At 39.0% G+C, this 15,020-nt stretch overlaps 1 protein-coding gene across 1 annotated transcript in view; it reads right to left on the bottom strand.

Annotated features, from left to right (window-relative positions):
* Positions 1-15,020, bottom strand: part of COL19A1 (collagen type XIX alpha 1 chain) — a 321,531-nt gene that overhangs the window by 61,253 nt on the left and 245,258 nt on the right. Inside the window, exons 19-20 of the mRNA XM_073905265.1 lie at positions 9,268-9,312; positions 3,748-3,810 (exon numbers count right to left, since the gene is read on the bottom strand). Of these exons, the coding sequence (XP_073761366.1) occupies positions 3,748-3,810; positions 9,268-9,312 (108 nt within the window). The remainder of the gene's footprint in view (positions 1-3,747; positions 3,811-9,267; positions 9,313-15,020) is intronic.

Genomic DNA, 15,020 nt, shown 5'->3' with positions numbered 1-15,020 from the left:
GTTACATGGACATGATTTCATTTACTCTTCACAACAACGCTGTGAGGAAGATATGGTCTCATTTCAAGCATGAGGAAAGAGACTCAGAAAGGTTCCGAGTAACTTTGAGTTATTTCCCCTAAAATAGCACTCACCCACTTTATGTCTCTTTGTTTATCTTGCCTATAAACTCTGTGAATGTAAGGATAAAATTGGTCTTGACTATCACAGCATTTCTGGTGTACTCTGCTGGTGCCCAGTAAAAGTTTATTAGAGAATTTCAAGTTAGGCAGATATAACAATAATAGCTGATATTCATTAAGTCCTTATAATGTATCAAACACTGATCTAATCACTGTTCTTGTTAATTCTTATGTGTCACTGGGGTAGGTATGATTAGTATACCCATTTCTGGATGAGGAAACTGAGGCCCAGAGAACTTAAGTGATCTCCCCAAGGTCATATAGCCAGTGAGAGGTCATTCAGGATTTAAACCTAGACGGCCTGACTTCAGTCCTGGGCTTTGGTTGCTCAGTCTGATTTGATTTGTAATTTGATTTACTTATGATTTGAATTGAGTGAACTGACAATAAGGTGGAAACCATTCATTTAAAAAAAATTTTCTTTTGCATAGGAAAGTCAAGAGAAAGTGTGAGAACCATATGGTAGGTAATACTCCTCTTGAAGCTCCCCTTAGGGACTGTGAGTCCCTTAAACAAATCACTAACGGGAGATAAGTGGTTAGTAAGTGAACCCCTGTGGTTTTCACCTCCTGTCCTCTGTGCTAGGGATTTTCAGGGCTCAACTCTTCTCTCCCATATTTCCCTGCTCCTTTGCTGTTTCCTGGGGCCATGTGGCTAGTTTTGGCAATGACACGTGAGCAGAAGTGACATGTGTACCTTGCAGGCTGAAGCGAGGAGAAGCCCATTCCTGATTCTCCAGTCCCACTTTCCCTGCATGGTGACTGAGAAGGTTGTGTATTCCAAGATATTCCGAGAGAGACCATATTCATATAATGTTTATTACAGTATATTATTGTAATTTTATTATTACTGTTGATAATCTCTTACTGTGCCTAGTTTATAAAATAAACTTCCTCAGGGCGCCTGGGTGGCTCAGTTGGTGAAGCGACTGCCTTCGGCTCGGGTCATGATCCTGGAGTCCCGGGATCGAGTCCCGCATCCGGCTCCCTGCTCAGCAGGGAGTCTGCTTCTCCCTCTGACCCTCCCCTGTCTCATGCTCTCTCTCTCATTTTCCGTCTCTCAAATAAATAAATAAAATCTTAAATAAAATAAAATAAAATAAAAAACTTCCTCATAGGCCTGTACGCATATGAAAAAACATAGTATATACACTTGACCCTTGAACAACACAGGTTTGAACTGCGTGGGTTCACTTATATATGGATTTTTTTACAGTACAGTAAAATGTATTTTCTCTTCCTTATGATTTTATTAATAGCATTTCTTTTCTCTAGCTTACTTTATTGTAAGAATACAGTATATAATACATATAATGTACAAAATATGTGTTAATCAACTGTTATTGGTAAGGCTTCTGGGCAACAGTAGACTATCAATAATTAGGTTTTGGGGAGTCAAAAGCTGTATGAAGATTTTCGACTACGCTGGGGGTTGATGCCCTAACTCCCACGTGGTTCAGGGTCATCTGTATAGGGTTTGGTACTATTGGCGGTTTCAGGCATCCACTGGAGGTCTTTGAATCTATCCCCCTTGCACAACGTGGGACTACTGTATAAGGGCCATGGAATCATTAAGGGATTAAGAGGGAACTGGCAAGCAGAAAAGGTAAAAAGAAGAGAAGCCTGTTTCTCCTGGGGAAGGCAGATAGGGCTAAAGATAATCTCAGGGAGGTAGGTGAGCTGTGCTGCCTGCAAACACCTGCAGTGGGAGAGAAAACCAGAGCGGATTTCCTAGGAGCTGTGAAATCCTCCAACCCCTGCTACTCAGAGAATGATCCATGGACCAATAGCATGAGCATCACCTGGGAACTAGTAAGAAGTGCGGCCTCTCCCCACCCCAGCCCTCCTGAATGAGACCCTGCATTTCAAAAGAGCCCCAGGTAATTCAAGTGCACATTTCACCTTTGGGAAACACTGCCCTTAAACCACTGGAAGTTTCTCTTTTCTGCTCTTCCTGTGTTTCAGGTAGTAGAATTTATAAAAATGTGCAGTTTGGGTCTGCCATGTGTCACGAGTAATTTAAGAGGTGAGAGTCAATGTTCCAGCTTGGCGAGGAGACAGTGCAGACCTAGAGAAGCAGTTAGGAGATGGTAAGAGCTGCCAACAAGTGTGGAGTGTCAGGAGTAATTAGGCAGATAGAAGGGGCAGCAACCACCAGGCTGGATTTGTGGAACGGGAGTTTCTCAGACATTCTTGGAAATACGAAGTCGGGAAGCCCTATTAAAGACTGTCAAATTTTGCACTTGGATACGGAAGCTTGGACTAGACACTAAAGGTGAGAAAGCATGACCCCTGGAGGCAGGACAGTTTGGGGGACTCTGGTAACAGCCCTCACTCTACCGCTGCCTGCAAAATTACCCTTATTGCAAACAAGCCTAATTTTTATAGCCAAAGCACAGGGAAATTTTGGCTTTGTAATATTCAATGCTTTTCCTACTGTTTCCGTTTGGCACGTGGGCATTTTCGTGACCTCTGCATTCACTATCCCTGCTAAACCAATGTCCTTTGTTCCTCCTGGCAAGGAAAAAGGGAAATGTGATTTTTGTTAAAAAAAAAAAAATAGTAGGAAGGGAAAAATGAAGGGGGGGTGGAAATTGGAAGGGGAGATGAACCATGAGAAACCATGGACTCTGAGAAACAAACTGAGGGTTCTAGAGGGGAGGGGGTGGGGGGATGGGTTAGCCTGGTGATGGGTATTAAAGAGGGCATGTTCTGCATGGAGCACTGGGTGTTATACGCAAACAATGAATCATGGAACACTACATCAAAAACTAATGATGTAATGTATGGTGATTAACATAACATAATAAAAGAAAAAAAAGTATTACACTTTTGAATAAAGATAAAACATTTAAGTCTGATTCTGGCTGATTCTTACGGGCTGCTGTAGGTTGTTTTTGTTTTTTAGCAGGATTAAAAAAAAGCTATTTTTAACTAGGATTCATGTAATCTCTTTAGGTGGTCTGATTTGAGTATAAATGATAATTTAGGTTTTGTCCTCCTACTGCAAAAACTAAGTCTTGAAAGAAAGGGGATTCAGTAATATTGAAAAGTGGCTTGAGAAGCTACTTTGATCTTATAAAAACCAAGGAAGGAAAATAACTTCAGAGCGTATACTAAGAGCAGATATAGACACGTTTCTAATCTTTTGGATATATTAGCCCCAGTCTTCAATATATTGACTTTATTATTTATTACAGCTATCATGTTTAGTTATAGAAGGGCAGCTTAGTAAACCCTGTGTTCTAGGATCAGCCTACCTAAGTGTGATTCATAGCTCTAACATTTACTGGCTGTGTGACGTAGGGCAAGTTAGTTAACCTCTCTGGGCCTCAGTTGCCTCATATGAAGAATAGGGGTGATATTAGCCTAACTGTCTTATTTTTTAAAAAGAGATTGAGTGACTTCATGCCTTGCTAGAGCACTTGCTCAAATATCTGATCTGTTGTTGCTTGCCAAGGCGGGGGCAAACAAGGCTCACAGAATTAGGGCTGATTAGGAAAAATATTTTTAATTCTGTTTTTTAAAAAATATTCTTCCTTTGTCCTAAAAGCTTTCATACTTACCGATTCTCCTTTTTGACCTTTTGGGCCAATGGACCCTGGGAATCCTGGTTGTCCGGTTTCACCCTTTTGAGAAAAAGCAGAAGAGAGATTTTGCATGAGGTCAGGTGAGTACTGTTGTGACTGTGGTTCAGAGCAATTGCTTGTGCTCCCACCAACCACGAAATTTATCTATCATCCAAGAGACAACGTGAAACTAGTTAGACTGTCTGCATAATAATGTACTTGTCAGCACTTCACGATGCCTTCAGCTCTTTCAGAAATCCATAATACTTGTTATGATATTTAAAATTAATGTGAGACAAAAATTATTTTTTAAGGCAAGAAGTCCAGAGAAGAAAAAATTATAATTTTCTCTTGTTTTACCAAAAAAATTTTGTGTGTGTGTGTGTGTGTGTGTGTGATCTTAAAGACATGAGATTGTTGAACTGTCAAAATAATCTGGACTCATTTTATTTCAGACCTTCTTTCTTTTTTTTTGGTGGGGGGAGGTGAAGGAGTGGGGGAGCCATTGGAAGAAAAGTGAGTCTCTCAGCTGTTCCCAGCATTTATGTGATCACTGAAATGACTGGCTGTGGACAAAGAAGGCATTCTTGTTGATGGGGTAACAGCAGCTTAGGAATGTCTAAGATGTTCTGGTCAGAGATCTTGAAGAGGGGTTTGTATGTGACATATAAAAAGTATTTTGAGAAAATACAGTTTAGAAATAATACAGCCGAAAGGAAGTAGATCACTAATCAGACTTTGGAGGAGTCCCAGCATTGTGCTTTCTTTGTGCATCTACCAAGATCCTTGAATGCCACATGAGGGTAAAGTAAACATAGTCGCTAGAAGTTATGTATGTTGGGTTTATTCCAACCTCAAAAGCATTTTTGCAAAATGATGTTCACCATTGCATTTCTGGGCATATACCTTTCTCACACGATGTCTTGTATATTTTTTATTTTGAAAAAAATAACTACAGAAAACATGAAGTGGAATATGGCAAACCTCTGTGTACCAGGCAACCAAAATGAAAGAAATACAAAAATTTACAAAGAAGAAATTTTCTGTATTTTCCCCTCTATTTCTGTCCCAAAGGGAGCCACTCTCTTAAATGTATATTTATATTTTCAGTCCATAGTTTTTCACTTTTACTGCATATACGTAATCATGAACAATATATTATTTGGATATTTATAATGAATTCCATAAATAGCTTTATTTTATATTTTACAACCTAGAACTTGCTTTGTTCCACTCAAGGTTGTTTTTAATATCCCTTTCTATTGATACATATAGATCTAGTTCACTCATTGTAACCACTGGAAAATGTTAATGTACCAGGGTTTATCCAAGCTCCATTGATGGGCATTTGGGTTGTCTCTAGCTTTTCCTTATTATAAACAAGGCTGCAGCGCACATCTCCATTTCTCTCCCCTTCTATGGATGTGTTTATCTGTTTATTTTGAAGCCTCGAACAACAACAGTCTACCCAAAGTACTTCAAATAAAAATTTATTACGGTCCTAAAAGTGTTGGCTTATTTCCACATTGCTATCGAAATCAGTATCTTGTGACTTTACACTAGAGGAAGATAGAACTTGTCATATGCAATTGATAAACAAGATCATAGTTTTCAAAGGATTCTTCTAGATGTGTGGAATATATTTTGTAAAATTTTGATTTTATTAATATAAGCATTTTTCCTTCTACCATCTAAACATCTAGTGTACCATCATTGGTCTTATACTTACCACACTGTAGCAGAAGCCATTTTTTTCTAGATATGACAAATTCTATCCAAAGTAAGAAAAGGGAGAAATTGGTGGATATATTCAAAAAGCCAATTGGTGTTGGTTTTAAAAAGAAAATAAACAACTGGACTTGTCTGAGCGTTAGCAGGTACACAGTGACCTTCCTGTTACTCATCTGGTAGGTGTTACTCATCTGGTAGGTGTTAAAATCCCCAATGCAGGGGCACCTGGGTGGCTCAGTTGGTTAAGCATCTGCCTTTGGTTCAGGTCACAATCTCGGGATCCTGGGATGGAGCCTTGCATCAGGCTCCCAAAACTGCTCAGCGGAGAGTCTGCTTCTCCCTGTCCCTCTGCCCCTCCACCCCTACTCGTGTTCTCTCTCTCTCATATAAATAAGTAAAATCTTAAAAAACAAATCCCCAGTGCAAAGGTGTGAAAGAAAAATATGCTTAGTCGTTAGACTGATCTGCAAAATATAAAAGTAGAAATCAGGGAAAGAGGTCTAGAAATTACTATAAAAATCACTTCTGCCTGATAACAAAGGGGAAGAGGAGGGGATTGTACAAGGAAGAACAGTAATTACATTCATAACTGCTGTATGTTTGAACCCATGTAAATAAGTCTTCTTTGAAATGTAGAAAAAGGACCCAACAGAGGCATCTGTCCATCTCTCTGAGTGGTACTTGGGTAAGGTTGGACTTAGAGGAAATCTTAGGCACCTATTCCCTCATATAAAGTTCTGCAAACAAAAGCATTTCATACCTGAATTTTAGACACATGAGGAGTTGTTTTTCATACTTAAAATGAATGTTCAGTGATTTAGCACTGTGGGTATGAGCTGAAAGATAAGTGATGAATTTACTCAGCTTCAGGAAAGGCTGTCCTTTAATTTGACACTTTCAATGCTATTTGAAAGGCCTGTGCTGTTGAGGCTAAATCTTTTCCTTCTGATAGCTGGCTCCAAAAGATACCTGCTAGAGTCTTAGGAGTCTTTAGATATTCTGCCACCTTATTCCACTGTCTATATAAAGGAGCAGTTCTCTTTAAACAATTTGCAAATACATTATTCATTCACCACATGCTGCCAGTCTCAGGAAAACTACAGAGCAGAGGTCATCATTTCAACACTGGTGGACTGGTCCCATGGCTGCCATGGTCTTTACTGCCATTTACCATTAATAGCCACTAGTGTTCATTGGTGTTTCTCCTTGTATCTAAGTGCTCTTGATATAGGATGTGGTTGCTAAGCCAGGAGTGATTTGTGTGTAGATTCTACTGCTGTTTGTGTTTGTTCTGGTGCTTCACTGTAATTTTGGGATCCAAATGGTAGGCTGGTTTTGTGACTCTATTTTGCATGGAGAAGTGATATATAGCAATAACAAGTCACTTATGTGTTGAAATTGTACTTCTCATTAAATCTTTTGTTCAACCACATAAATTGAGTCCCTCTCTGTCAAAATTATGGTGGGAGGCATAAAGATGAACAAGACCAGGTGTCAAGGATGGCAACGGTTATTAATACCAAAGAGAGAGAAGTGAGACTTCATGAGAAGAAAGTTTGGAGCAGATGAATAGAAAGGAACAAATCTTTAGTGTGGGCTTAATATGTGTCAGGTATTGTGCTTTTGGGTAAGTTCATCTCATCTCATTTGATTTCAGTCTTGCCATCAATTCTGTGTAGACACAATTATGCCCATTTTATGGACAGGGAAACCAATGCTCAGAGAAATAAAATGATTTTCCCAACACAGCCGTTAATGGTACAATCAATTTTGACCCCAGAGCCCATGTTCTTTTGACCACTCCGTGGTTCTCAATCCTGGCTGCCCATTAGAATCATCTGAAGCACGTTTAAATAATAGCGATATGGACGAGATCAACCAGAGGTATGGGCTCCACACCCAGTCAGAGTCTCTGGGTGTGAGGTCTGAGCGTTGGCATTTTCTAAGAGCTCTCCAAGTGATTTCAGTGTGCAGCCAGGGTTCAGAACCACCAAGGTCCACCACAGGTGCAAGGAAAAATCTGTAAGGGCAGCTTGAAGGAGGTTTAAATTCTTATTATGGTGACCCATGAACAGCATAATAATTTAAAAAACAAATGTATTGATTCAGAACAGACACTAACCACTTAGTACCTATGTATAGGTAGAGGTGACTTCATTCTTCCAGCAAGTGCTATGCTTGTCTTTCAGTTTATTTTACGTATTATTTATTGGCAGAGTCCTTCTCCCATTAATTAGAATTTTACAAATCATTTCATATGTACATTTATATCAGGTACTGCATCAAGTTCTCTGTAGACTCTTCTAGGTTATTTCTCTGGGTGAGAGGAGGGAACAGTTACGCCCCTGGCTTTTTCTAATTCCACTTAAGATTCTGAAGCAATTAGAAAAGATTCTGAGGAATAGAAAAGGTCCTTAGAGTTTGAAATACACCTGTTTGGCAGAATCAAATTTCTCATCACTGAGGTCTTAGGAATTCCTGAGTAACATATGCTTCCTAATGAACATAGCCAATCAGAAGCCAGCTGTTTGGTTTCAATAAATGAATCATCGTTTAAATACTTTAAAAGTGCCACAACTCTCTTCTTTGCTCAGCTGTCCTATGTGACAAGCTTTGTGGCTTTTTCTCCCCCGTTAGCCTGCATATGTGCAGTAGTAATTGCTTAAAATAATGTGTTCGTACAGTGGTGTAGAAATTCCGTAAGCTATCTGGTTACAGAAAATAATGCTAATGTACTAGCAGTAAAATCCCAGACACACAAATACCTTATTATTGCTGTATAATCAATATTTTTTGGATGTCTTTTTAAGAATGTCAAGGTTTTATTTATTTTTTTGCAGAAAATTTCATTTTCAATGGTCAATCTAAAAGAAGTTCCTAGTTTCTGTTGAGACTATCTTTTAGCAGTTTTTTCTGGTGATAGATGTATGATCTTTTGAATAGATTGGTTGCACTGATTTATGAGGCACAGAAGTCATATTTTCTTGGATTCATGTGAAAATATCCTGCCCTCAATCAAGAGAATTTTTACTGAGTGAACGAATGGAAGTAGCACTCACAGGCCACATTCCCTCAGAGTGTTTTCAGACCTACTCATCTCTGTAGATTTAATGTGCATTGTTTTTTTTCCTGACAATGGCACATTCACACTGAATCCAAGGTCATCACAATTTCAGAATCAGACCGGAGTGAAACATCTTTCTGAGTGGGCAAGTGAATCTGTCATCTTCCGCCTCATATAATTAAGCCGGTGACAGATGACGATGAGGACACAATGGAAATCCATCAGCGTTTTAATTTTAATACTGTTTTTGAAATAATCATTTGGTTAAACTATGATTGTACACTATTAAACCCCACCAAAAAAAATGCCCCCATGATAGCTTATGTTTGGGTACATAAGAAGACACAAAAATAGGGAGCCTGAGCCTGAGGCATTTTGCTAAAGGGGTCTTCAGATGGTTTTGCCACCTACAACGATTCATGAAACATCGCTTTATGAATTGAAGCTTGGGTCCTAATTTCCTTTGCTTTGTTACAGCTATTTCCCCTAGATGTGTTCCCTCCTTGCAGCCAGCTGCTATTCAGCAGTCTTCACTGGGGAGCAGACCCTCAATGCCTAATCCCGCTGTCTGGTTAGGAGGCAGGGAGGCTTGTGCCCACTGGAGACTCCCCAGAGACGCAAGCCTACATGGCAGCAGGACTGTTCCTGACATGGGAATGTATATGTTGGCGTAAAACCCTGGATATTTTTATACTTTTATTCACTTGGACAAATCTGATTACCTTCTCTCCTTTTAGGCCACGAGCTCCATATTCACCAAGGTTTCCCTAGGTGGAAAAAAAAATATATATATATATATAAATAAAAATACAAAAAAGTCCATTTATTATTAATACATTCAGCCCCTGCATTAAAATATAGTCAGGTAACAGTGCCATAATAATAGCTTTTTCTGAATACCATGTTAATCACTTTTGCCTCTCTTACCTTCTGTGAAATAATCCTGAAAAACTCCAACTTTGTAGATGTTATTTATCTTCTCTGTGACTTCCTCCCAGGAGGTGATTTGGGAGAAATATCACACCTCCAAGGGCAAATTGTCACTACTCCAAATTAATGCTTGGCAACTTCTCTTGGTCCCCAACAAGTCCACTGATATGACTTTGTAACATTATTAATGATATCTTTGTTGCTTACTATAATGGATGTTCCATTAATTAACCTCTTGGCTGCACTCGCCACTCTCTTGACTTGTGTAATACCTCACTTTCCTGGTATCTTCCTGTCTCTCTGACCTCTCCACTTCCTCCCTAACCTAATGCGTAAATGTTGGATTTCCTTAGGACTCTGTCCAGATCCTTTTCTCTTGTGACTCAACATTTTCTCCTGGACACTCTTCTTTGCTCCCATGGCTTAGGTATCATCTACACAAAGACAAATCTATAAACCCAGCATATGTCTTCTGAGCTTTGACCCAATGTATCTAATTTTCCACTTGCTGTATTCACTTATAAATTTTGAAGAAATTCATATTTAACAAGTTCAAAACTGAATTAAAAAAATTCAACAATACACACATATATGAGAGAGAAAGATGAAAGAATTACATCACGCTGTTACTAACATGCATTAGTCCAGAAGTGGGATAATAACCGTTGGCTTCTTCCTAATCTAGCTCTATGGTTACTTGTTAAAATGCATGGTAATTTCATTTTACAATTGAAAAAAACCACAAAAACAAGGAAAGAAAGAAAATCTGAATTCATCCTCTCCCTTCCATAGAAGTCTTCCTTCTTCCATCTGGATAACATTGTTAAGACCATCGTCCTTTTCCTCAAATCCAATCAGTCATCTAGCCTGGCTGCCTCTGTTCCCCAAATCTCTTCTCTTTACACTACCTACCCTCACTCATCATGGCTTGCCAGGACTACTGTAGTAGCTCCCTAACTGGCATTCTATAATCCACTCTTGCTCTCCACACACCTACATTTTCTATATAAGGTCAGAGAGATACCGTTAAGGCATTCTGAGTCCCTTCTTTCTAAACTTTTACAAAGCTATCAAAATCCCATATGACCTAAACACATTTCCCTCTCCAGGATCATGGTGGCCCCTGTTCTCCCTCAGAATTTCCATCTGTAACAGCCTTCTTTTGGCTTCTCAAATGGACCAAGATACTTTCCATTTCACCCTCTAGGTCATCACTCTGTCTTCACTCCTCTGTCCAGTTAGCAACTACTCATCCCTCAGGTCTCAACTATGATAAAATGCCATTCATGGAAGATCCTGCAGGTCTCCCAGACAGGTTCCCCTCTCAGATCTTCTCATTGGATATTGTATTTTTCCTTTATAATACTAATATTTTTATTTTTGTGTTTGTTTAAAGAAGCTTGCACCTTTTGCACTAGAATGTAAGCTCCATGATGGAATTGAATGCCCCATTCCTAGCACAGTACCTAACATACAGGAAATATTCAATAAATATTTGTTGAATAAATAAGCCTATAATTCTAATTTATGTGTTTTCTCCCATGAAAAATTTTTTATTAAAATATTATGAGTTGGTAGAAAAAAGTAGAGGAATATTTACACGACAAAAATATACAGAGGTATGCATTCAGATCACTGTTGCTATAATTTGACATTTTAAATATACCTTCCATGTTATTCATCCTACTCCAATCAAAAATAAGTAGTTTATAACTGCTGTTATTGTTGGTCCTGTGACAGACATTTCTCATTTTTCCTGTTTAACTTTGATCTGAGATGTCTGAATTGAAAATAAAAAATTGTATTCTCAAAATCCTGAGCTGTATATTATTATAAGGACATATTTGAAAATGAGTATGAAACTCTAAGACACATACACACATACATAAAGAATCAGCAGTTACAAAATGGTAGGTTGCTTAGATGCAACCTGCATAAAACGTAACTCTGAGGCATTTCCTAAACATACTAGTCATTTGGGCATGATGCCTGTCAGTGTATACAGCCCATCAGCATCTCTCCCTGGCTGTGTTTAAGGCAGAAAATTTTAGGGGAAGCTGGAACATGCTTTGGTCTACGACATGACTTAACCAGAGATGGTCTTGGATTGGGAGGTCCCATGCTCTTGAATTGCAGAGCAGAACCAATATAGCATCTTGGTTTAGATCTCCCTCCTATAACACCTCCCCACAACCTACAGGATATTAGAGATGTTCTAATTGGGATGAAAAATTGCTTCTATAGCACCAGCTCATATTATTCTATCCATATGCTCTATTGTTCTAAAATCTTGATTTTCTGGTAGCTTTCATGCCCAAAGAGAAAAACAGGGCTATTTATTGCCTACCAGAGCTCCATATGTTTGCTTCACTCATGGGAAGACTCAAGCTATTCCACTTGACTTGGAGAAGGTATTCTCTGAAAAAAGGGGATGTACCTGGACATGGATAGGTTGAGCCATAGGAGATGGTTCATAAGGAGGAAGAGACAGGAAGTTAGGATTTAAATTTTATTTCTGAATCTTCTGGGTCCAGAAGGGTTGCCTTTAGTGTCCCTAAGGAAGCCTCCACTTTCTAGGCCATGGGTGGGTTTAACTCACTATTTGGAAAGACTTTGAATGTTTGATTTTTGGAGAAAGATTTTCTGTCCTTTCTAGTCTGTGGATATTGAAATGAAATTATGATTTGATACTTGAAAGAAAAAGATTATTTTGCTAGCAAATTGTTTTTTTTGGATCAACAATTTGGAGAAGTGAACACGAGAATTGGTTGCTGGGAGGCACAGCATCAATCTCCAACCACTGAGACTGATTCTCTGCAAATTGCACCGAGTGTGGCGATGTAAGATAGCACAACTATGCATTTGCAATGTGGATCTTTAAAAACAATATCAAATGTAAAATCCTCCCATTCTGGGTCTCCACAGATAACACTTTTTCCCCCATCTAGACTGTTGCAAGAGGCTCTGGATCTGATGGCGTTAGCAGTTGACAGAGCCTATCAAATTTTTATTAAAATCCCCAGAGTTGGAGACGATGAAGAGCAGTTTTTTGGATTGTGAGCAGATTTTCCTTAAGGGGAAGAATATTCTCAGCATTGTTGCTTCGTTTTGCAAACAATCTTATAAAGTGGGAGCAGCTGTTTGTAAATTATTTTTGTGATGGAGAGGGAAATCTTCTACCTTTTATTCTTTGCAGCCTCAAGTGGGCATGCAAAAATACATATAAACACACTTATATAATCTTCCCAACCTTACTCCTTAGTCTCTCTCTTTTCCTTACTCCCCTCCCTCCCTCCCAATTCCCTTTTTGATTTGTGCCAGGAGGGGATAAGGTTTTTTATACCTAAGCTTCTCCCTCCAGAAGACATAAAAAAAACTACAGGGGAAAAGACCAACTCCTGTGCAGGGACCACAGGACTATTCCTTGGCCTTTGAGGATTCCTCGGATGAGGGAATGACCTGTGGACTCTTCGAGTTTAGAATGGGGAGGAGGAGTGTCTGAGTTGCCTGCTGCTCATCCTCCCACGGGTGGCTGCTTCAGCAGAATCCAAGCTGCACGACTGGGAGCTGAGTTGCTGGTGTCCAGGACTTAAGTGCAGACATCACATAAATCAATGCCAATTTAAAAGGGAAGATTATTTTAACCTTGGAGCATCACTTTATATGTCTCAATATATGGTCCATCATTTAATCTCCAAGGAAGTTTCATTTATGTTCCTTTCTCTCTCTCTCCTTATATGCTATAGCCAGACCGTCAGGCATGGAATGAATTGCAAAATGAAACCACCTCAGTATCCAAAACAGATGGGGGTGGGTGGGTGAAGTCACTGCCAAGTGAAAACATGCATCTCTCTCATCATGGCACATTTGGCCCTTTCCTTTGTGAAGCTGAGGATGAGAATTAAGTGGTTATCAACCAGAAACACTGGCCAGTGTAGGTACTGAGAAGGTAGGTACTTACCTCCTCCATCCATTCTGGTGGGGGCTGATAAAACAGCTCTAACTACTCTCAGAATGAAACAAAATAAAGTCTTTGGGAAGCTACCTTCCATTAATTCCCAGATGGGTGTAAAATCTTTTGAAGCCAAGTGGTTATCATGCATCATTTGGGGAAGAAAAGCTATGGTCTCTCCTCTCTAACCAGTTATGCTCCAGCTCCAAAGCCACATTTTGAGCGGATGTGGACTAAATCCCTATGAGCCTCAGTCCTCTAACGGCAATAAGGATAGAGAGCTGTAGTTATTTTGGGCAAGACAATAGCTAAGTTCAAAGCCCTGGTTTAGCAAGATTCGCCACTTGCCTGCTCTGGTCAGTCCCCCTTTTTTTTTTTTTTTTGGAAATATAATCTTAAAGTTAAAAAATTTACATTCCCAACTTTAGACTAAAATACAAATGCTTCATATATCTTCATTTAGGGGAAAACTGACTCATAGGCAAGATAAACTATATATAGAAGTAGTGTTGAGAGACCTCTAAAGATACAAGTTTTAAAAGTTTTGCAAGGGATAGCAAATATTTAAGTAGCTGAGTAGCAACTTGGTAAATTTTATACCAAAGGTGATAGTAATAGAGTGTGTTCTTGAAGTTTTTCTAGCTGACACTGTGACATCAGAGCCAACTCATTCTCATTATTTTGAAGCATTTATGATAAATCCTATTTTGTGACAGTAGATGCCATTACAGAAAAAGCATTGTACTTTAACTGATTAATTTTAGATATGCTTCACTTTTTTTTCACTTGTGCCAAGCCCTAATGTTTTGAAAAAGCTGGTATAGATCTATTCAGAAAAATGCTTAATAGAGAATCATAAAATATAGTCCAAACATTCTTCCTAATAGAATACTCCCTAGAAAATCTAAGTAAATGAGAAAATTTAAGACAGGATCACTTAGGAAGTGCTACAAGCTCTACACACTTTCCATAGTCTTTATGTTCAATTCAATCTCATTAAAGAAGGACTGGGATTTTTCAAACTAATTAGCTCATCATTTAATAAACACTTTTCTGAGCACTTGCTATCTTTAGGGACTTTGCTGGCACATAGCATCTCTTTGGGATTTCTAAACAGAGAAGAATGACAGTAGTCAGAAGAATTTATTAAAAGGGAAAGCAAGAACATAGAAGAAAGATATAAAGGGGAGTGTGTCTGAACTTGTTTTTGTGTAGAAGCACAATTATTTACCAGCATCGTATCAACAACAAGCTATCGTGTATAAAGGGATCCTACTTGGAAGACACAATGCCTCATGCCAAGTGATCAGACCTCAAATACTTGTTATTAAATGATGGGTCAATCAGTGGTCACACTTAGGTCTCTGGGTCTTACTTCACTGCCAACACCCATTTTCTTTTCCTCTGTTATGTTTTCTTGAAGAACAGAGCAAAACACTCTTGCCTTTTGCCACTCAGGGACTTCCATGTCAGTATTCCATCAACCCTGATTACAACTTAAAAACCTTGGTGAAGGGGCCTCTCCCTGAAAGGTGGGGGACTCCCACCCAGTCTTGACCTATGGTATGTAAAGGTTTGCTTGAGGTTTAGCAT

The sequence above is a fragment of the Callorhinus ursinus genome, unplaced genomic scaffold (assembly GCF_003265705.2).
Source record: "Callorhinus ursinus isolate GAN/ISIS: 27379988/994484 unplaced genomic scaffold, GSC_fseal_2.0 scaffold22, whole genome shotgun sequence".
NCBI classification, from domain to species: Eukaryota; Metazoa; Chordata; class Mammalia; order Carnivora; family Otariidae; genus Callorhinus; species Callorhinus ursinus.
Note: the sequence above shows the minus strand (reverse complement) of the source record. Positions and strands in the feature narration are given on the sequence as shown.